We start from the raw sequence: 23,461 nt of genomic DNA on the forward strand, positions 1-23,461 counted from the left end.
TAGAATAAGTAAATTGATAGAAATGGAACATAGGTTAGGGCTAGGATGTAAGGAGAGAGTAATGGGGAGTAACTGTTAATGAGTACAGAGTGTCTTTTGGGGAAATAAAAATGTTTTAAAATTAGATAGTAGTGATGGTTGCACAACTCTGAATATTCTAAAAATCATGGCTTCTATACTTTAGAAGAGTACATTTTCTAAGTGAATTATATCTTAATAAAGCTGTTACAAAAAAATTCATAGACACCAACCTTAACTTGGCCCTTTACAGTGTCCAACAATACTACCATTATTCTAATTAAATTGCTTTCCCATTCTCCATAACTTTTTTCATTCTTCTCATACTTGCTCAATACCTCTACTTTTCCCTCAAACTCCACAGATTACTTCACTTCTTATGTCATAGAGAAAATAAAAACTATCAACTAGATCTCTTCTGAATCCTAAAAACATATATCCAATTGCCTATTTGGATAATTTATAGTACCTAAAATCAACATGTCTAAATCTGTACTCATCACTTTCCTCCAACCTGTTCTTCCTTATGGTTTTCTATATCAGGAAATAACTCTGAACTCTCTCATTCCTGCTAGCACAATCCTAAAACAGGATACTACTGTTTTTTACTAACAAAATAACTATCTGTGTGGCCTTTCACAATATATTCTAGCTCCCTTCTAATTAATCATACTGGGGCCAAAACTGATTTTAACGAACAACAACAACAAAATATTCAATTTTATTCCACTGCTTTAAACCCATGACCTTAAAACAATGGTTTTCAAACTTTAATGTTTATAAAAATCATATAGAAAATGTGTTGAAAATTAAGATTCCTGGGTCACATCCTCACTTGATCTGGACTGTGGTTCAGTGGGGCTAAAGTACGACCCAGGAATCCAAATTTTTAACAAGCATCCCAGGTGATTCTGATGCAGTGGATCCATGGGCCATGCTTTAAGGGTCGCTTTCTTAAGGAAAAGTATAAAATGTTTATTATCATGGCCTTCAAGATTCTGAATGACTTAGCCCCGCCATACCTAACCTCTCACCATTCTCTCTTCAAACTAAGGAAATTTTCTAAGAATAGGCCAACCTTTATGCTACCTTAGGAATTTGCACATACTTATTCCCTCTGCCTGGAACCTCTCCTTCATTTGCACTTAGTTTTACTCTTTTCCTCCTTAAAGTTGTTTCAATACCATCTCTTCAGGAAAGCCTTCCCTGAGAGTCCAAAACAGATTAGGTCCCCATATTATACTGTCTAACAGCATTTCTCAAAGGATGGTGGAGATTCTTTCAGGGGGTTCATAAGATCAAAATTTTCATACTACTACTAAGGCATTATTTGTCTTTTTCTCTCTCATTCTCTCACTAGTTTATATGGAGTTTTCTAGAGGCTCTAAGTCATGTGATATCACAACAGACTGAATGCAAAAGCAAATATGAAAATCCAAGTACCTTCTATTAAGTTAGGAATTAAAAACATTTACAAAAACATAAAACAATGCCACTCTTCTCATTATTTTTTGTTTTAAAAAATAATTTTTAATATAAATACATTGTTTATAGGGACAAATAGTACATTCTTTGTTACCTGAAAATAAGTTAGTAAATAAATATTTTTCAATTTTTTAGTTTTAATTTCTAATATGGTTAAATATCAACATTTAAACATTTTTTAAAAACCATATAAACAAAAGCTTTTTGGGAAAATCCTTACTAATTTTTAAGTGTAAAAGAATTCTGTCAAGAAATAATCTGAGAACCTTTCCTCTAACCATGTACTTCATCAAAAATAATTGTTGTACTGTTAATTACAGTTATTTACTATCAATATTTCCACTAGTAAATTTTAAGCTCTCTGAATGTAAGAACCTACTACTAGAATCTCAAAGTTAAAAGAATGTCTGGTACATAGCAGACTCTATTTGTAATTCATGTTTTTTTCAAATTCTACCATATTTTATACTTTTGGACATACACATAAATATTCAACTTTATTACTGAATATTATTTATTTAATTAATTACCTTTTTTGGAAGGCTGATGGGCTCTCTCCTTTATCTTCTGAAAAATTAACTAATTTTGTATCATCTGGAATATTTTTCTCAGGTGCTATCTCATTGCCAATGTGATTTTTTAATTTCTGAGAACCATATGTCAGCTTGCCAGAAACATGTGATAAGTCATTGTTACCTGCCCCTCCTAAATTGAGAACATCTTCTTCATACTTCTTAGAGGGGAAGGCAAATTGAAATTTTTGTGTTGGTGAAATATAATTTGTGTTTTCATTAGTTATCTTTAAATTCGATGTTGACATATTTTGCCTCTTCTCCAGACCTATGAAATGAAATATATTAATTACTGAATTATATTAATTAATATAATTATATTAATTGTATTTATTATATTTGTTAGTGTATTAATTATATTAATTAATATAAAAATTAATTAATATAATATATTAATGTTCTCTATGAAAACAAATTTTTGAAATAATGGAAAAATTTAATTAAAATTTTCAAGAGTTTACTAGGTAAATATAAAAGCCAAAAGAAAAGTATTAGTCCAATAACAAGATAACCTGTAATAGCATATATGGTTTTGAAATATAGCTGACTGCTACTCTTACGGTATAATATATCACTGAAGAGCCCTCTGAAATTAAGAATAATTGAAATTAAATTTTAAATTTATACAAACCTACATTATAAAATAGGTTTAATTCCTGATCCACAGAAATAACCATAATTGTAATATTTAAGTATTTTATGTACTACAAATGATATAATTATATAATTATGACAATTTCTAAATTTATATAAACAATTTACACACAGAAAGACCATGACCAATCATAAAATACGTTACTGAATATAATTCAGTATTAAAATACATTATATGATGCTTTTAACTTTGTAATATTGCCTCTAAAATGAAGATAAATATTTTTATCACAGTGACAACATGTTTTTTTTTAATAGAGACTTTATAAACTTCCTTGAAGGTTTAAGAAGAGTATGGAGGCCTTATTAGGGCTTAAATTTGCTTTACCATCTCTATATACACACGATGGTATATATACTGTATATTCTATGTATTATTTGGTACATACAAGAACATATATATATTCGCATTTATAAAATGTTATGAAACTTAATAAAATGTACATGCATGAACCAGCTACCCAATTTAAAAATCAAAAATTTGCCAACAATATTATATTAGATGACATATATTGCTTGAACGTGCTTATTTTTAACTTTATAAAATGATATCTAATTACATATAATCTTCTGCATCTTCTTTTTTTCCACTCAATATATCTCGGAAATCAAGTTTCTTAAAGCAGAGGATCCTACCTTTAGTAAAGGGTAAGGCAAAAACTAAATAGCAGTGACAGTTCTAATGGTAAGAGGAAACAATAGAACAAGTATATGATACAGTGTGTTATGTGCATAGAATATGCATATGTATGTGTAGAGAAGGAAAATGTTTTAGATTTTAAGATTTGGTAAGCACTATTTTGAATAAGAGAAGTCTCTAACTTTCATTTTATTCCATTAAAATAAAGGAATTAATCTTTTAATATTTTACTAGTTTTTTCATATTGACATGAGCTGTATGGGTTTGGCTTCACAATAAATATGTGATAATTTACCTAACAGTTTATTATTTTCTATTTCTTCTTCTAACGCTTGAGTAGCTGGAATTTCTGAAATCAATGGAGGAGGTGGGAGAAACCAATCCAATGATTTTTCATAGTCTGGAGAGCTATATAAAATATAAAAATGTGAATATATACGTTAGTAAAGATATAGCATAACAAGCTATGTATTAATTAAAAAACACTTAATTACAGACTCTTAGAAAATCATCCTATAAACTTTCTGTGAAAACTTTGATTTATCCCTATATAGCAGTGTTCTAGATCTTCTGCTCCTTGTGTTTCATAGGATTAATGATACTGCTGTGACGTACGCTACCTAAGTAATGACTATAAATGCATCTCCTTTTCTCTAATTCAAATGTTTGTGACAGGAATCTTAAATATATTCCAATATAAAAAAGGAAAAAAAAGTAGTAAATCATTCTGAAACTTTAGCATTTTCATCATTACAAGTGACAAATTACTTTTGACATACCTCATAACTAATCCTGGGTCATTAGCATAAATGACAACCATTATTGGTATTTCAGAGTATTCCTAAAACATTATTACAAGTTAATATTCTAACCCAAATATTCTTGGTCCAGAACCATCTAAGAACCACAGAAAAGCCAAGAAACCAGTTGAAACTGACAATCACTTTGTAAACCTACAGTAATTAATGAGATTTTCACCACCTTGTTGGCATTGTTAACCACCTTTCCTTAGGCTCTTTCAGCTGTGATCTTATTAACATATAATGTTTTAATATTTTCTTTTCAATAAAAGTTGACTTGTCTTTCATTAGAGCAAAAAGATAAGTATTAGGTGACAGGAAATAAAGTTAAGAAGAGCACCATATATACTGACTATGCCAAGACCTAAAGATTTTATGATTTATTTCTCATCTCTTCATTTAGGATTTCAAACTCTTGTAAGTGATAGCTACTCCTGCTATATCTTCCAAATCAAAAATCTACATCACATTATCTGACATTGTCTGACAGATTATCTGACAAAAGGCCAAAGCAACTGAAATTTATGACTATGTAGGAAGGTCCTCAAGGGCATCCCACGATCAATGATTCCCTAGGACTCAGCATATAGTCTTACTCATGACTATGGCATTCAGGAAAAACGATATAAGTTAACAAGATACAAAAAATCCGTCTAGCTCTACTGTTCGGCCTCCCCAGAAAGTAAAATCTTCCTTACGATTTCCCTGTTTTCCAGAGGTGCCATCATTTTCCCAGTCACCAAGAATCCAAACTATAGTATAATTTTTTACCCAGTATATGCAGATACTTACCAGGCCTTATTGCATCTTATAGTTTCTTGAATTTATCATATTTCTAGTCATTATTCTGGTTGAAAACAACAGTGTTTTAACTGCCCTCACTGCCTCCAGGGTTTTTCTAATATATTTTACACGCCTCTCACATTAATTTAGAATTGTATTCACCATATTATTCCATTCAAATGCTAAATTCCTGAGTGGCCCAAGGCCACCTTAGTTTTAACTCTCCTACATGTACCTTATAGTCCACCAAAGTGAACTACTTGTATATCAAATAGATAATAATTCTGTCCCTCCTTATCTTTGTTCAAAACTATTTCCTTTACTAGGTTTGTGCCTATACCTGACCCTACTACGATATCTACCTATAGAAGTTCAAGGGTTTTATTCACTCGTTAATCCATTCAACAATTATTTACTAAGGACTATGTGCCAGGCACTGTTGTATATACTAGCACTTACACTCATTCAAAATTCAGCTCAAATTCTACCTTCATGAAATCTTCCATGTTCCCTAAGATTTTCTTCTTCCTCCCTTCTTCTCAAGTACTAGTTTAACCTATGTCTACCATAATCTTCTTTGTATTGTGTCTGTGTGAATGTCTATAGATATAAAATAGAAAGGTGACAGATGATACATACACACACATATATATACATACACACATACATAAATACATACTATATTTATCTGCTACCCCCTCTACATTGTAAACACTTAAAGGTTTTGTTTTCATCTCCATTTACATTGATAGTACAGAGCACAGTGTTTTGTATGATTAAGAATATTACATAATAAATATTTGCTGATTCAATCTATGGCTTTAAACACATATACAGTCATTTCCAAGATCCTTATTCGTATTTACCCTCCACCACAATCTATCCTTAGCTTACTGTTCAGAAGTTATTACCACTGTCTCTCCTTTACGAATTTTCTATTCCAAGAGACTTCGCTATAACATCTCTTCAAAGTACTGTGAATTAATTATCCCATCTTTATTCTTTTTCCCTTGCTGTGACACTCTACCTTCAAATGTTCACTTTCTCTCTTTATCAGAATTATTGAATACTTCAAAGTCTCCTGAAGTCTTCCCCTACTACCACAAGGCATGACCCGATCAATTTGGTTCAAGTCTCCTCCCAAATTTCATTGTATGAATATGTCATTTGCTTTGCACTCTTTCTGACTCTGTATTTATTGTTAGAAGAGCAAACCCGCATTCCGATTTGCCCAGGCCAGTCCTGATTAACACCTGCAACTCTTTCACTTTCAAAAGTGTTCCAGTCTGAATGACATGGTCACATTATTTTTTAATGAACTTTCCGTATTTGTGTTTTACCTCCTCAAGTAGATTTTAAGTTTTTTGAAATAAAAATCTGTTTCAATCTTTTTATATCCTTTCAGCAGTCAACCAATACTCAAATTAATATTTGAATACAAGAATAAAATAATAAATAATAAAATTTACTCAATGCTTCATTTAAAAAGGATAATAGAACAAATACACAGAAAACTTAGAATTCAGAGAATTACACGTGAAAATCCATAGACATCAGTACTTAAAGGACTACATATTCTCCATTCTTATTTCCTTTGATGCCACATCTTTGTTTCTACTCCTACTTCCTGCCTGTGATGAATCTGCCTATTACCCTTAGCCTTTGGTATATTGCTTTTTCTGTTTCCAAATGGTGTCATCAGTACTCCTGTCCTGAGCTACTTTAACCATTACTTCCAGTCATTACCTTAGCCAAAATTATTTGAAAAGAAATGCAAATAAATGCAAGCCAAATAGATTAGAATCTAGTCTATTTTTAAAATTACATGTTAAACTTTAGTTACTCCCTTATATTTGAATTACATGTTTACCAAACATACACCTGAAATATTCTATTTATCACTCTTTTATTTATATATTTACCAGAGAAAACTAAAACTTTTTAAAAATCAAAAATCCCTAAAGCAATATACTATATTATCATTCTTTAAGGAAGACTTACTTTTCAGCTTCATCTGTTTTTTTGAAAAACAAATTATCCAAAGAAAACAAAGAGTCATTTGATTTCAGCATCCTAAAAATTAATTCGACTTTGTCATAAACCTAAAAATAAGGAAAAAGTAGTTTATATTTTATTTACAAAGATATAAAATAATATTTCTGGCTACATAAACTATAATCATGTTTCCCAGAATAACCCCATACTACCTTGCCTGCAGTATTTTTCACAATTTCCTCCAAAACGCCTCAATATTCAAATACATTATTCTGTATTCTCCATTCAATTCATGTATATTCACACTTGTACCTCTCTATACTGCACCAAAGCTTAGAATGTGTTTTCTTCCATTCTTCACCCAGCAAATCTACCAGTCCTTTCTGGTACAGGTCAAATGACATTTCTCCTTCAAAGGCTTCTTGTCCTCTTCCGGAAGCCAAGACAGAATTAATCACTCTTTTTTGGATTTTATATTACTGATTAATACTATTGTTTTCAGTTAGGAAAGTGCATTTTATTGTGAATGTGTGTCTTTCTAATAATACACTATGTAAATATGCAGGGACTTGCTTCAAAATAAAGAGGGAAAGGTAGAGGGGTATTGATGAAACAAGAGTGCCAATGAGTCGATAATTGCTAAAGCTATGTAATACGTATGGAGTTCATTATTAAGTTCCATATATATTTATATTTGCTCAAATTTTTCCAAAATAAAAACACTTACAAGTTTAACATATATATATGTATGTTTACATTCACATTGCATAACACATACAAATGTTTATTTTAAAAAGTTAATCTTTACATTCAGAGATGTTATCTACAGGATAAAAACATTCAGCATCGGCAACATAGGAATATCATAAAAATCTAAGGCGCGACAAAGCGTCAAATTTGAGAGGAGACAGTAGAACCATTTTTATAGACACATATTTTGCTTCCTTCACATTGCAATTTTTCTCCCTGCACATGAACACTACATCTCAATTTTTTAATAAATTCTGAAACATAATAGAAAATTCTATATACAAAACATGAATCAGATGCACAAGTCATAAAACATAAATCACAATTCTATTTATTCTGTGATAGTTAATACGTTGCAAATCTTTCCTTAGGATAGAAACTAAAATCAAACGCTACATGAGTGCCACCTCGTGGAGATATCCATGTTACTAAATCAGATTATGTCCCTCCTATTTTGAGTCCTCCCTGATGTGGGGATGACACGTGTGGGAGGAGGGAGGGAGGGAGGAATGTTTCCACATGCACCCCTTGACAAAATGCTACCAAGAGGGCTAAATTTGTGTATACCTTATGTTGTGGGGTCTTTTATAGTCTTAGTTGAGTTTTCCCCTCCTTCACCTGTTTAATTTAATTGTTCTCTTCATTTTTCTCAATTTATTAATCACTTAGTCACCAACAAAAAGAAACAGTAAAATATAAATAAATTAGCACGGTTCTACAAATGTCTAAAACAATTCGACTATATGAACAATAGAAGCAAGCCTAGGGTAAGAGTGCGGGAAGCAGAAGGGAGTCACTCAGAAATATGCTAAGAGGATTTTTTTTTAAGTAAACAATTTCAGAACTTGAAAACAATTACCTGATAATTTCCATCAACTCTGAAATTTAAAAATTTACTCCCCAAACCTTTAATGTTGTTTTAAAATGTGAATTGAATTTTTTTCTAGTTCAGTAGTCATGTAATCAAATCACGAAAGTTCTAAAAAGCCATAACTTTGGCATTTTCATTATGTAAATAAGTTATTTTTTAAACACATATGCCCTACAAGGGACCTTGCCACATTTCTATGTGAACTTGTGATTGTAGGAGATGGTAGATTTTGAATTAATTAAATTTTAGGTTTAGAGTCAGATTTCCTAAATTTCCCTGTTAGATTATTTTTTTACAAAGTTTTAGTTTCCGCATGTGGTATAAAATTATATTTCAAAAAATTATTTTATTTTTAAGTCTATGCTTCTGCTCTAATCACTCTTAAAATACTCAAACTGCATCTGTGACTACATAATTTGTTGTCTGCTGAGATGACCTTTACCTTATCTAATTATCTTAGTGACAATTTAGCATTTTCTTACATTCTGTAATTTTTACTGTGTAAAATGTTCAGATCTATTACTTACTCCTTACAATTTCTACTCTCAGAAATATACTCCTTATTTCAAGAGCTCAGAACTCCTGTTATAAAATATTGATTTGCCAGAAATCGGTAGTGGGTGAAGAAGCTGAGACCAACAATCACCGGAAAACCCAACCATAACAAACGACTGCAAGGAATTTCACAAAGTAAGATAAATAAACATGGGAACAAATTACTCGGAGTCTCTGAGACTCGGCCAGGGAGACCTTACATTCGGGGCCCCTGATCCCCACTATCTCCCCTGGGTCACCCACGGTGCCAGCAAGCTCCAGCTGGAGCCGAATCAGGGCCTGCAGCAAAAATATCCCTACGGGATTCCCGAGGAATACCCTAAATGCCTAGGACACTCGCGGCCGCAAGGCAGCGAAGCTTCGGGGCCGGCTGCGCGGCCCAACACCCCAGCGCCCGCGCGGGCCACCCCGCCCACGGGACCGCGGTTGCCACCGCCGTCAAAGTGGCTAGGATACACGCACCGGTCCCACCAGCTCAGGACCGAAACACATCTGGAGATAAAAACCAGGGGCTTCCCGAGCAGCCCAACAAAACGAGGACCTTTGAAGAGCCGCCTGCCCGTCCGCCGGCACCACGCGAGCCCGAGCTTCAGGCCCCGCCGGCTTCTCTCTGGAACGCGCTGAGGCGGCGCGCGGCCAGGGCGGCCGGCTGTCTGACAACTCAGTGCGGGTCGCTGCCCGCCGGCCGGCCGGCTTCGAGCGTCAACCACCGCCTGAGAGGCCGCCCGTCCCCACCTTCGCGCCTCGGCCTCCCCGCAGGGTCCCAGGTCGCCAGTCCCTACCTCCCCGTGAGACGTCTGGCCCCAAATTACCTCCGGCTCCCACGGGACATCCGGGACACCCGCGCTCCTAGGTCTCGCTCTCCCACGGGAGTTCAGAGGGCAAGAGTTCACCGACCCCTCCAAGGACCCACAGGCTGGCTAGGGGGAGCTGCAAATAGTGGGTTGTTAGGATCCCCGACCTCTCCGTTTCCACTGCTCCTTTTTTTATCCTGAAGTTTATAATTAGTCTTTAATATAGCCTATTCTCATCAATAAAATTCTTAATCCTGGTAACCTCTATGCTACTTTTCCCTCTCTACAAATAAACCTATCCTAGATACCTCATAGAAGTGGAATCACACAATGTTTGTCCTTTAATGTCTGGCTAATTTCATTTAGCGTGTTTTTAAAGTTCATCCATGTTGAAGCATGTATCAGAATTTTATTCTTTTTTAAAGTAGATTATTTCATTGCATATACATTTCGTTTATCCATTTGTATGTGGCCGAAGATTAGTGGTTCCAATCTTTTGGCTGTTGTGAATGATGCTGCTATAAACATTGGTATACAAATACCTGCTGTAGTCCTTGCTTTCAGTTCTATAGGTGTATACCTGAGTGGAATTGCTGGGTCAGATGATAATTCTAAATTTAATCTGAAAAACCACCTAACTGTTTTCTACACCTATCGTATGACTTTATATTCTCACTAATGGAGCAGGAGAGTTCCAGTTTCTCCACATCCTTGCCAACACTTATTATCTTCCATTTTTTACAAATTATAGCCACCCTATGAAGGTATCACATCGTAGTTTTAATTTGAGCATCTTTTGACTGAAGGGAATTTACAGCGATGTCGAGCATCTTCATGTGTTTAATGGCCATTTGCATATCTTCTTTGGTGATATGTCTATTCAAGTCCTTTGCCAATTTTTTCGTGTTGTTTATCTTTTTATTAACGAATGATAGGAGGGTATATATCTATCTATCTATCTATCTATCTATCTATCTATCTCCTGGGTATTAATCCCATTATCACATATATGATTTGCAAATATTTTCTCCCATTCAGTAGATTGCCTTTTTGCTTTCTTGATAGTATCCTTTCTGCACAAAAGTTCTTAATTTTAATTAAGTCTAATTTATCTATTTTTTCTTCTGTCACCTGGTGTCGTATTCATGAAGTCATTGCCAAATCCAATATCATGAAGATTCTCTCCAATGTTTTATTCTAAAAGTTTTACAGTTTTAGCTCTTAAGATAAGGTCTTTGATTCATTTGGGGGCATTTAATGGACCAACAAGGTATACTATTTCAAATAAAAGGTGTGCGTGTGTGAAAATATATTTCCCAGAAAGACTAGAGAAGAACTTGGAAGACAAATAATAGGTATTCACAATACAGGAACAAGATAAATCCCTGCTACTACAACTGATGTCATGGGTTTTGGCTTATAACTTTGACACAATTGAAATTTTCTCTACTCTGCATCTTCCACCCTTTTAAAATTCTGATCAGGAAAAGCCGATGTTGAAAAATTAGTGCCGATGACTCTAGAAAAGCAGAAGCTAAGAAATATTGAGGTTTCAGGACTATTTTTCTCTGGGTGACAGCCAGAAATGGGTTGTGCTATTGTTGATAGACTTGGGGAAAATAAAGGTAAAATCAATTCTAGAAATGGTAGCATTAATGTCTGAGAAAAGGAAAGAAAAGAAAAAAGAGAAATCTAGTCTGATACGATGAGATTCTTGGGAGCAAAGGAAAATTTTGAAAGTTATGCCCAATTCTGTGTAGACGACTCCAATGTTATCCATGCATTTAGTAGATACTTAAATAGCAAAACGATGAATGAATGAAAATCAAAGGATAAATTTTTTAGGGAAAGATGTAGTAAGTCTATGTAACCAACAAAATAAAAGGCACAATGGATTAGAAAGGAATTCCTTGAATTCCAACTCCTACAGAGTATGTTTAATGGTGATGCAGAAGAGACTTGTACATATATTTTAGGAGATCTGTTTGTTTTTCAGGCAGAAATTGACTACTTCAGTCAAAATGAATTTAAAATATCTTTTGTGCTGCAAAGCCAAGAATGTTGATTCTAATGGGACTGCCAGACAGGGTGCTCCAATTAGACCTAGAACCAGAGCATCCCATAGCCAAGGCTATGGGATGAGTAAAAGAATCAGTTAATAAAGATTCAGTATTCGACGACTGTTTTCGTGTAATTATATAAGTAGGGTCTAAAGTATGATAACACAAATACTAAAGCAAGACGCAAACATCCAAGCACAGAAACTTTTGGACAAAGAGCAGTATTTCACACTGAAATAGAATGATTTCTTAATTAAAAATAATACCACAAAGAGAAAATGGAGACTGGTCACCAGTGTATATTCTCTATGGTAGTTGTATTTAGATTTATGTAACAAATTGTAGACACTTCTTATAGAGTATAGTAGGTTTAGTCACTCTTACCAAATTCTTCTGCCATTATTATAAAGTCCCTGTGTAAATAGAAATTAACACATTTCTTTAGGTGGTTAGTATATGAATTCGGTATATTTTACCTACTGTAATCAAGATTTGACATACAGAACCTTATATAATCTTATATAAGACTGTCTGATAAAAAATGGGATACATTATATTAACCAAAAAACATAAAAGGAATTTTTTAAATCCACTGACAGACATTTTAAAAAATATTTAAAGTCAGGAATCAGAGTATAACACAGATTTGAAGAAAAGGCATTCTTGGTTTTGTTTTTTAACTACAGATAAGAAAATAATTGGCAAGATCTTGTAGTAACATGATCAAAGATTAATATAGTTTATATGTTATTTAGAAATGAGATGGTTTCTAGAGGTGGTACAATTTTGTAGTTAATTAAGAGATTTATAATGTTACAAGTAACCAGTTAAGGTACTGGACAGGTTGAGGTATGGACAGAATAATAGAAATAAAAAATACAGTGAAGAAACAGGTATAATGTATCTGTCTGGAATCCTTTCTAGGAAGGGGAAGGGAGTGAGTGGTGAGAGATTCTATGGCAACTGACAAATTATTAATTTGTGATATATGTTGAGTTAGGTAGGATGCTTTTAAGCATGGATTCTCTCATTTAAATATGTCAAATTATTGAGAAAGGACAGTACATATAATAGCACATATTTTAACATTTTTCATGATCTTAGAACATAGCTGAGAGTTCTACATCCATGTCTTCCCAGAGTCTGAAGCCACCACTGAAAGGAACAGACAGGTTAGTTTTCTCACAGCAGCTGCCACCATTAATTACCACCAGAGAAGGTAAAGAGCTAAATTTCAAGATGTTCTCTAGAAACTGTGGCTGTTCATGGCTCCTGTCAGGCCTGGAAACATGAGATAGCTTTCTGGAGGAAAAGTGGGCATGTTGAGTAAGCATTCTCAGTACCGAGGTCAGGGTTCCCATCACCACCCCCCCCCCAACCCCCTCACCACTCTCGTGCTAGGGATCCTAAAAAAGACTCATTAGGATCCTATGCAGCAGACTCAGCAAGAAGCAACAAGAGAAGCCACCGGGACTAGGCTGTGGAGGAGAGGCAGCTAAGCAATGCTCACAGACCATTCCCAGGGTCTGGCCCCATGAAGCCTCCTAGAGTCAAAAGTCCTGCCTTGGGAGAGATCTGCTGGCCTCAGTACACATTGCTAGGCAGAGGCGGTGATATGGGCAGCACAACTGTCACCATTATTACAGTGGCAGCCCTGAAGTTGGAGCTATGAAAAAAGCCAGGAAAGTAAGTCTGGATTGTGAAAAGCATATGCTATTTATGGTGGTTAACAGAACTGATTGCTAAAGCCAGTAGAGTTGATAAAACCCCTTTGTCCAGTTGTCTATTGGAAAATAAGAGGGAAGGTCAGGGGGAGGAAGCCAGAGAAGTTAGAACTCCAAAAATTAGGGGGCATGGTTTCAGAGTAATAATTTGTTTTGTTGTCTTTAGTGGGGAAAGAGTTTGCATTTCTACCTTGCTTTGATTAACTCAGATTAGTGGCCTATGAAACACCAGTGTCACAACAAAATGTATATAGCACTCTATAGTTTACAAACATTTGTTCATTTAATGGATGAAAATCAGAAGTTGTACAAATGGTGTTTGTGCCTGTCTGAGTGAGGGGGTGAGAGAGTACAGGTGTGAGAAGGTAGGAGAATAGAGTGGGACTCTAGAGAAATGGATCGAGAATAAATTATATATTTAAATGGAAGGAATATTGTCCTTCCATTAGTAAAGTTTGGGATAAAGCAAGTCTAGTTGAAAGCATTCTGGCCAGGAATATGCTCCAAAAAGTGAAGACTGTGGACTTAATAAAATACATGGAGATTGAGAGAGAAGTAAAAACACTAAAAGCCTAGGAAACAAGTAAGAGAGTGATTGATATGAAAGTGAAACAAGTTAATGTATATTGCCAGAACTTTTTCAGATGACTGTGGAACAGAAGAGCTGTCAAATTATAAGCTGTTGTTGAACCTCAGGAATTTTATTCACCTATTTTATGTGTTTCTTAATTAACATAATACTTAAAACATGTTATCCTAAAGGGGAAAAAATACAGTATTAACTCTAAAAAGTCCTGCCAAGCCCCACAGCCTGTGTTCACACTTTCTCTTCTAGCCACATGTAAAAGAATGGGTGAATGACCAGTTAGAAACTTCATTTTCCAGTAGGATGCTTTGTGTCACAAGCCATTTAGGGGACGTTTTGACTAAATAAATTATTTTGTAAGCTATGATCTATAATATGAAAAATTAGAAAATTTTTTTTTTCTGGAGAAAGTACCACTCACACAATTTAGCTGAAATTTTCCTTAAGTCAGGACATATCCTAGAAATTAGTATTTGATTTCTAATACAGTAATTTGGCTGGGATTGCCCAGTACCTGGTCTCTGGCTCTTTCTAAAAACCATGCTATTTCTCCTGAACAGCAATTGTCACTGATATTTTTGTTGTTACCTTTCTGTTTAAATGTTGCAATTAGAAAAAGTATATTTTAAAATCTTGGGCTTTGAATAAATTCCCATTTTATTTGCGACATCTGCTGTTACCTGGAGTGGGCTTAAAGTATAAAGATAAATCTTTCCTTATACTTCAAGTGAATCTTTCCCAACACATTCATATATACAAATCACATAAAAATATATATAGCAAAGCATATTTTAAACAGCCTTGAAAATTTTTAATTTTTTACTTCTCCCTAACATGTGACTTGCCATATGTTTTGAATTTTTCCAACTCATAGAGATTACATAGCAAGTCACAAATCTGCATGATCTAAAGTGCATGACTGAAAAATCTCTAACATCAGAATGAAAAAATGTATACCCCTCCAAACACACGTCTGATTAAAAAAACTAAACAACAACAACAAAAAAACTAAACAATTCTTTTCAAGTAACAAAATGTTGGCTTTTTTAGCCTTGGTTATTTGTAAGCAGAATATCTCAGTTATTTACATTTATTTTTCCCCCCTCATTAATTCCTCCCCCACTCTACTTATTTAACATCCAGAGGATGTTGCCATTTCCCATTAAGAACTGGATCTCTGAAGGCGGTGTGTCTCCTCTTACACGCTCACAGTGTGCACCTGGGGCGTGGTGCACCAGGGGTATGGTCCGTGGCTCCACCTGGAGCGCAAACCCAGGACCTTCTGCATGTAAAGCAGACATGCTAACCACTACACTATGGAGCCGCCCCATTATTTATATTTCTTAATTGATAAATTTCTCAGAGATTTCTTACCTGTGCTTTAATTTCTGAATGCTAAAAATGAATAAAATATTAGGCCAAATAAATAGTTCCAGCTTCCTCTTTATACTGAGAATCTATTGTGAGTAATTTGCTTAAGAACAAAAAGCTAGTCATTCACTGGCAGAGCCAAAGGACTCAAATTTCCCTGCTCTTTCTAGAAACCATATTAACTCCATTGGACGAGATAATATATAACATGTTGCATTCAGTTTTGGATGACTTGTTTTGTAAGAAATGTTGACAAAAAAAATGTTCAAAGGTGGGAGAACAGCAAGCTTAAGAGCCTACGACCTAAAGAATAAGGCTATCTAAAAAAAAAAAAAAAAGAAGCAGGGAACAAGGAGTTTGTGAAAGGTGTTGTATAATATGGAGAAGTAAAGACTAAGAATATGGTGGCACTTTTCAAATATTTAAGGGGCTCTTGTAGTGGAACAAGTAATTTATTCATGCCTTTATGAGTATAATTTCAGAAGGCAGAATCAGGACCACAAAATTAGGGTTGTTACTGACTGAGAAATAGATTTCAGGTATGAAGAACAATAGGAAAAAGGCCTTCTTGATTTTTCTTATCAAATGTATTGATAAATAACTATGCACAATAAGCTGAATCCATTTACCACACACAATTCAATGGGTTATCACAGTCATATGCATCGGCAAAATCACCATCTTTAAGAAAATATAGAACATTTCTGGGATCCCCAAGATTCTTTCTTTTCTTTGCAATCCCTTTCTCTGCCCTTGGCCATAGACAACCATTGCTCTGCTTTTTATCAATATAGAGTAGTTTGCATTTTATATAAATGGAATTGCACATTACGTACTTTTTTTGTGACTGGTTTCTTTTACTAGCTTAATAAATTTCAGATTCATCCTTATTGTTTTGTATATTGGTGGTTTATTCCCTTTATTTTCTGAGTAGTATTCTATTTTATGTTTTCACCACGTTCTGTTTATTCATTCAATGGTTGACGAACATTGCTGTTGTTTACAATTTTAAATTGTTGTGAACAAAGCTGCTATGAAAATTTGTGTAAAAGTTTTTATGTGGACATGTGTCTTCATTTCTCTTGGGTATATACATAAGAGTAGAATTAATAAATTGTATGGTAGATTATGTTTAACTTTTTAAGCAAGTTCCATATTGTTTTCCAAAGTGGTTGTACCATTTTACATCCCCACTAGCAGTAGATGAGAGTTCCATCTACATCCTTGTCAACACTTGTTACTGTCAGTCTTTTTCATTTTACCATTTCTAATAGATATAACAATATCTTTTTATGGTTTTAATTTGTATTTCCCTTAATACTAATGAAGTTGAGCATCTTTTCATGTATACAAAATAGATTTCTTTACAAGATGTTATTGAGTGGTTAGTCTCATGGTTGAGTTGAAGAAATCTTTATATATTCTGAATACCAGTCAGTCCCTTGTCAGATATATGATAGAGAATATTTTCTCTCATTTTGTGGTTTGCCTTTCCATTTTATTAATAGTGTCTTTCAAAGAGAAACTATTTCATTTTGATAAAGTCTAATTTATAAATTTTCTTTCATAATCATGCCTTTTGTGTCTATTTTATTTATAACAGTTTTACAGTTAGCTTTTATCTGTAAGTCTGCAATACATTTGAGTAAATTTTGGGTATTGTGCGAAGAAAGGGTCAATTTTTTGTTGTTGTTGTTGTTCATATGGAATCCAGTTTTTCCAGCAGCGTTTTTTGATTTTTCCTTTCCCCAATAAATTGCCTTGGGTGCTTTGCTGAAAAACAATTGACCATATAAGCATGATACTATTTATGGATTCACTACTTCCATTAATGTATATATCTATATTTTTATCTTATATGGATATTTATATTATAAGTACACCTTTATATTTAAAGTGTATCTCCGGTAGTTAGCAGATGGTTAGGTCTGCTTTTTAACTCATTCTAATAATCTTTGTTTCTTTGTTGGAATGTTTAATCTGTTTACATTTAATGTAATTATTAATATGGTTGTATCTAAGTCTATCATTTTGTTAATATTCTGTTTGTCATCTCACCTTTTTGTTTCTCTCTGCTCCATTTCCTATCTACTTTCAGGTTATGTAAGTATTTTTAGATATTTATTTTAGTTTGTCTTTTAAATTTTTAACTATGCCTTTTAACATTTTTTAAGTGGTTGCTTTAGGTATTACAATATATATACTCTATACTACCTGCCTCCACTGTTACTGCATGGGCCTCAGAACAAAGCATCAAAATAAAAAAGGGAGAGGGGTTATTCCAGTTATAAAATTAATGAGTTCTGCGGATTTAATGCACAGCATGGTGATGATAGGTAATAATACCATATTATATATTTAAATGTTACTACGATAGTAGATTCTACAAAAAACAATCTTGTTGGGACTTTGATTAGCATTGTATAGAACAAACAGATTGATTTGGAGAGAACTAAAATCTTACAATATTATTATTATCAGATTATTCCCTGTATATTAATTTATTTTTTAAATTTCTTTGTTTTATGAATTGGGATATAAAAGCTAGGAAAGCAGGAACTTTATCTGTTTTGTTTGCTGCTCCATCCCAGACCCTAGAAGAATACCTGGCACATTGTAGGTTCTCAATAAATAGTTTTTTAAATGGTTAATATTCTGCTGAGATGTCTTTTTTATCCTCTTCTTCCCATTTTCTTGGTCAGTCCAGGTTATTTGTCAGATTTGAAATTATATACCATTTCCTCAGGGGAACATTTTCTGATTTCCAGACTGAGCCAGGCTCCCCTGTCATCTGTCCCCTCAATGACATCCTGTACTTCTTTTTTTTTTTTTAGCATTTACCTATATGTTATTATATAATAATAATAATATTAATAATAGTTATTGTACAATATTATACAATTATTTGATATCAGTCTCCCATCTAGAATGTAAGCTCTGTGAGTACAAGGACCAAGTCTGTCTTAATTTCTTACTCACTGCTATACTCCCAGTACCTGGCCTGGTATCGTGTACAAGGCAGGTGAAAAAAAATGTTAAGTTATTTTTCTAAAAAGAGGCCGAGACTCCCTCTGCTGTTTCTTAAAAGTAGAAGTTATTGTATTGCCAACACTTTGTTATCCTAACATCCAAAATCTCTCTAGATATTTCCTGCTGCTTTTATTCCTTGGATTATTCTCTACCAAATTTCCTGGGGTAGAGAGGGGGTCCTTCATGACACTTATCCCAGACTGGCTGAATCAGAAGACTGTTCTAAATTGGAACTAAGAAGGCTATATTGCTAAGCAACTGCAAGTAACCGATGCAGTGGTGAGTTTGGCACTCACTTCTTTGGATTACATTCATGACATTGCTGCTTTATCTCTTTGCACACCATAATTTTTGTAACACTGCTCTGGGTCCAGTTTCTCTCATCATCCCTGCCCATGTTGTATTCTGCTTTTGCTCTCAAGGCTACATTTTCTCTTTGGCCATCTGCCCTCCAAAGACAGCTGGAAGGCCACCCTCACTGCTTAGTTAAGAACCTCATTAATCTTATCTTTATCTTTCTGGTCACACTGACCACCCTGGCTACAGGGGCCACACACTGTCACAGCTCTCTGATCCAACTTCAGAGACAGTGAAAAGGAAACGCCGAGATTTAGTGAATTTTGAACCAGAAAACCAGAATTTGCTGTCTATGTGACCTTAAAAATATCACCTAACTGTTCTTCACTCCAGATACAATAATACCTACTGTCCCTAGTTCAGAAACATTGTGAGGATGAAATGTCATCATGTATCATGTCAGAACTTTGTAAACTATAAGTGAATGTATAAATATTAATTATAATTAATAAGCTCGACCATCAAACTCTGTGTGATGGGAGAAACTATTTACCCACTGTGATGTTTAATGGGAAAGGATATCTTTTCTGGCACTGCTTTGTTCCTTCTAAGAAATAAACCCACTGGCTAACTTGTCTTCTGTGACTTCAAAATATCCTATACATAGTAGTTATGACCGCACAGTAAAATCTCTGAATGTTTTTGAGCCTTTCTATTTTTTATTACTTGTCTGTATGGGTTACACAAACTTGCCCTGGTAAAAGTAATATTTTTCAAGTAATGAAAGTAGAAAAGTCTTAGGTTATTCTTTTGAAAAGCCAAAGGATTAATTTATTAGGTGAAATAATTATTTCTACCTCTTTAATGAACTTTAATGATCCCTCCCCTCTAATCACTAGCTCTCAATTCCTTCCTCTCTTCTTCACCTCTGCTGTCATTGTCTGACTCAAACCTTTCTTATCCTTAATTTCTTCTGACTTGATTAAGTGCCTTCATTTGCTTCCTTTTGATTCTTCCTTATACTTCCATCAGCAAACTATGGCTCGTAAGCCAAAGCCAGCCCACAACACTAGAACACGGCCACACTCATTCTTTATGTATTTTCTATGGCTGCTTTGGTGCTATAACTGCAGAACTTAGAAGTTTCAAAAAAGACCATATGACCTGTGTAGTGGGTTGAATGATGGCCCTTCAAAAAGATATGTCCACCTCCAAATTCCTGGAACCTGTAAACATTACCTTTTTCAGAAAAGAATCTTTGCAGATTTGATTAAATAAAGGATCTTGAGATGAAATCATTCTAGATTATTCAGGTTGTCCCTAAATCCAATGATGTGTTATTAGAGACACACAGAAGAGAAGGTGTTGCAAGGCTGGAGGCAGACGTTGGAGTGATATGGCCACAAGCAATGGAAGGCAAGGAATGCCTAGAGCCACCAGAAGCTGGAAGACTCGAGAAAGAGATTCTCTTCCTAGGCCATTGATGAAAACACAGCCTTACTGACATCTTGATTTTGGACTTAAGGTCTCCAGAACTGTGAGAAAATTAATTTCTGATATTTCAATCCACCAAAGTTGTAATTTTTTTACAATTGTCTTACGAAATTAATGCAGCACACAATTCTAAAACATCGACTATCTGGTCCTTCAAGACAAAGTTTGCTAACCCTTGCATCAGAGCCATGTTTTCTAGAATACACATCTAATCATTACAGCAAAAAATCCAAACTTATTAGCATGACATATGAGGAACTGCTTAACTAACCACTGCCTATTTCCCTAGTTACATGTTATCACTTTTCTTCTTTCTTTCCTCTTCCTTTTTTTTTTTTTAATAAACTCTTAATTTAAAAATACTTTTAGATTTACAGCATAATTGCAAAGATAGTACAGAGGGTTCCTGTGTACTCTGAACCCAGTTTTCCCTTATTAATTTTTGCATTAGTGTAGTACAGTTAACAAACCAATATAAATACTTTATTATTAACTAAAGCCCATTCTTTGTAAAGATTTCCTTAGTTTTTAGCTATTTTCTATTCCAGTCTCATTCAGAATTTCACATTATATTTAGTCATCACATCTCTTTCTTTTTATCTCTTTCCCTTTCTTCTTCTTTTCCTTCCTTCTTTGCGTACTTGTTTGTTTGTTTCTGGACATGTGAACAAGCACGGCTTTTCCTTAAAAAACCTAGAGAAGAAAACCAAAAATGAAAAGTTAACCAATTAATTAATTTAGTTAAGGTAAATGCTAAGAAAACATAAACAGTGGACAGACAGAAACCACATTAAACAGAGCCATAGTAAGGAGTAATTCCTTTTATTTAAAGGATTTTTTTAAAGAAGATTATTTTTTGTGGGATTAAAAGTGATAGCAGAAACACTGTTCAGGAAGCTATTTCAATAGTCCAGTTTAGGAGAGATTATAGTTATTTAGTTTGAGCTGGTACAGTAGAGATGGAATTAGAGATCTTAGCCAAATTCCAGAGATATTTTTGAGGTATAAATGAGAGGATTTGTTAACTGTAGATGTGAAGGATAAAGAACAAAGTGGAATCAATTGCTGACCTCTCAGTATAGATCTTCCATATCCTAGTCATACTAACCACTTGTTACTCTTCATATGCGATGAGAACTGAGGTCCCAAGCCCTTTCCTATATCGAATCCTCTAGCTAAACATCCTTTTCTCTCCCAGTTATTTCACTGGTAAATAATTTCTCTTCAATATTCTGTTCTCTTTAATATTCTTCACTGCCTCTGGAAGCCTTGCTCTACTTTGCCTTCGTATTCCTCCCTCCACTTCACCTCTCTGAGTTAGAAGGTTTTCTCTCCTTTTTTGTCCCCATGGAACCTGTACATTTTTCTGTGCCAGTTTGTAGTACCTCATATTGTGCTGTTATCATTTGCTTGTATATCTGACCCTTGAAGACATTGTGTTATATCCATAGTGTAGTTGCTGGCACAGAGAGGAGTAAATGAATGTTTAATTGATCAAATCTTTATTATAATTTCACAGAAACAGAAAAACATAACAATTTTCATATAAGAAAGACATTATCAAAACAATCACTAAATCTAAAATACGATATCATCCACAGTGTACTTACAATTTCTGACCTTTTGCAAGCACATTCCTTTGTTCAAACTGTGTTCTAAATGAGTCTCTTTCATTTTAAAATATATTTCATAAAACTCTGTTTTAAGAGATATCTGTAGCAGAGCCATGTTATTTGTAAAGTTTCAGCATTCATTTTTTAATTCCATTACTCTTTTGATTTCATAGTCACCATTTCTAAAAGTTAAGAATCACTCATGTAAGTCAAAGATCTAAAGCCCAAAATTTTTATTAATTGAAGTTTATGTGGATGTGCCTAAATGTGTTATGTGTGTGTGTTTCAATTCCTTTTCTTTTAGAATACTGTCTTCTGTTTTGTTTCAGCAAAATTAGCTTATGGTTATATAACTCATTTAATCAGCTTGATTTATATATTTAATCAGCTCATACTGATTATGAAAGTGTTTTCCTTCTTATAAATAAAAACAGTTGCCTTGTACTTATCTTCATATTAGAAACATGTTTACAATTTGGTTATTTTTTATGAATAATAGACACTGCATTTCCTAAAATCAAGAGCAACTTTCAACAAGTATACTGTGTTCAACTATTTATAGGTTCCTTTCATAAGTTTCTCGGGAGAAACTTTTCTGCTTGGTCCTGTTTTCTTGTCTAATGCAGGCTATTGTAGTATAAAATACTTAAAAAGCCTAAAGTTGAGGTTGTACAAATATAGCTATTTTTTAAACCTTTTAAGACATCGCAACCTTAAAAATGCTTGCTAATTCTCTATGAAGAGGCTTTCTAGAAGTCTTAACTCCAGAGTGGGAGTCAGGAAACTATGCATTAGTTCTAGACCACAGAAGCTCAAATTTGGTCTCTGAACTTATGTAAACAATAGTTTGCTATTTATTCCTCTTATGTGTAGGGCACTCTTTTTTTTTTTTAAGTTTACTTGTTAGCTTGAGTCATTAGTACCAATTTTGACATTTAAATTCCTAGATGGCAGGATCTAATTCTGTTAAACATACTCTATTTTGTATATTTATATGTGTATATATGGATGTTTTAAAAGTAATACTTAAGATAATATGGCAACTTTCAAAAATTCCTTTTTGGAAAACCATTCCTCCTCCCCCTCCCCCAAAACATCATCAAACATAGATAAAGTGGTTAGATGGGCCATATTCAGTTGAAAGTTCTCTTTTAATAATCTTCTAATAATCTTTCACTATTAAAGAATTCTGACCTTTGACCCTGCTTTATTTTTAAGGAGAAAATTTGACCCTATCTATGAGGGAGGCTTATCTTTCTAAAAAAAGGACATCTATTCTCATTAGCTGAAAAGCTGGCTGCAGTCTGGACTCCTCTTTAAGTACAGTTCCCCTGCCACTACCATCCCCAGAGTTTAGATGGGAAGTCTT

General features: G+C 34.1%; 1 protein-coding gene across 1 annotated transcript in view; it reads right to left on the bottom strand.

Moving 5' to 3' along the window:
- The window catches only part of HFM1 (helicase for meiosis 1), a 78,224-nt gene extending 68,294 nt beyond the window's left edge, over nt 1-9,930 (bottom strand). Inside the window, exons 1-4 of the mRNA XM_016134295.2 lie at nt 9,906-9,930; nt 6,954-7,054; nt 3,665-3,777; nt 2,034-2,343 (exon numbers count right to left, since the gene is read on the bottom strand). Coding sequence (XP_015989781.2) covers nt 2,034-2,343; nt 3,665-3,777; nt 6,954-7,024 — 494 coding nt within the window. The 5' untranslated portion in view covers nt 7,025-7,054; nt 9,906-9,930. The remainder of the gene's footprint in view (nt 1-2,033; nt 2,344-3,664; nt 3,778-6,953; nt 7,055-9,905) is intronic.
- Nucleotides 9,931-23,461: the final 13,531 nt, after the last annotated feature.

Source organism: Rousettus aegyptiacus, unplaced genomic scaffold (genome assembly GCF_014176215.1).
Source record: "Rousettus aegyptiacus isolate mRouAeg1 unplaced genomic scaffold, mRouAeg1.p scaffold_m13_p_1, whole genome shotgun sequence".
Lineage (NCBI taxonomy): Eukaryota > Metazoa > Chordata > Mammalia > Chiroptera > Pteropodidae > Rousettus > Rousettus aegyptiacus.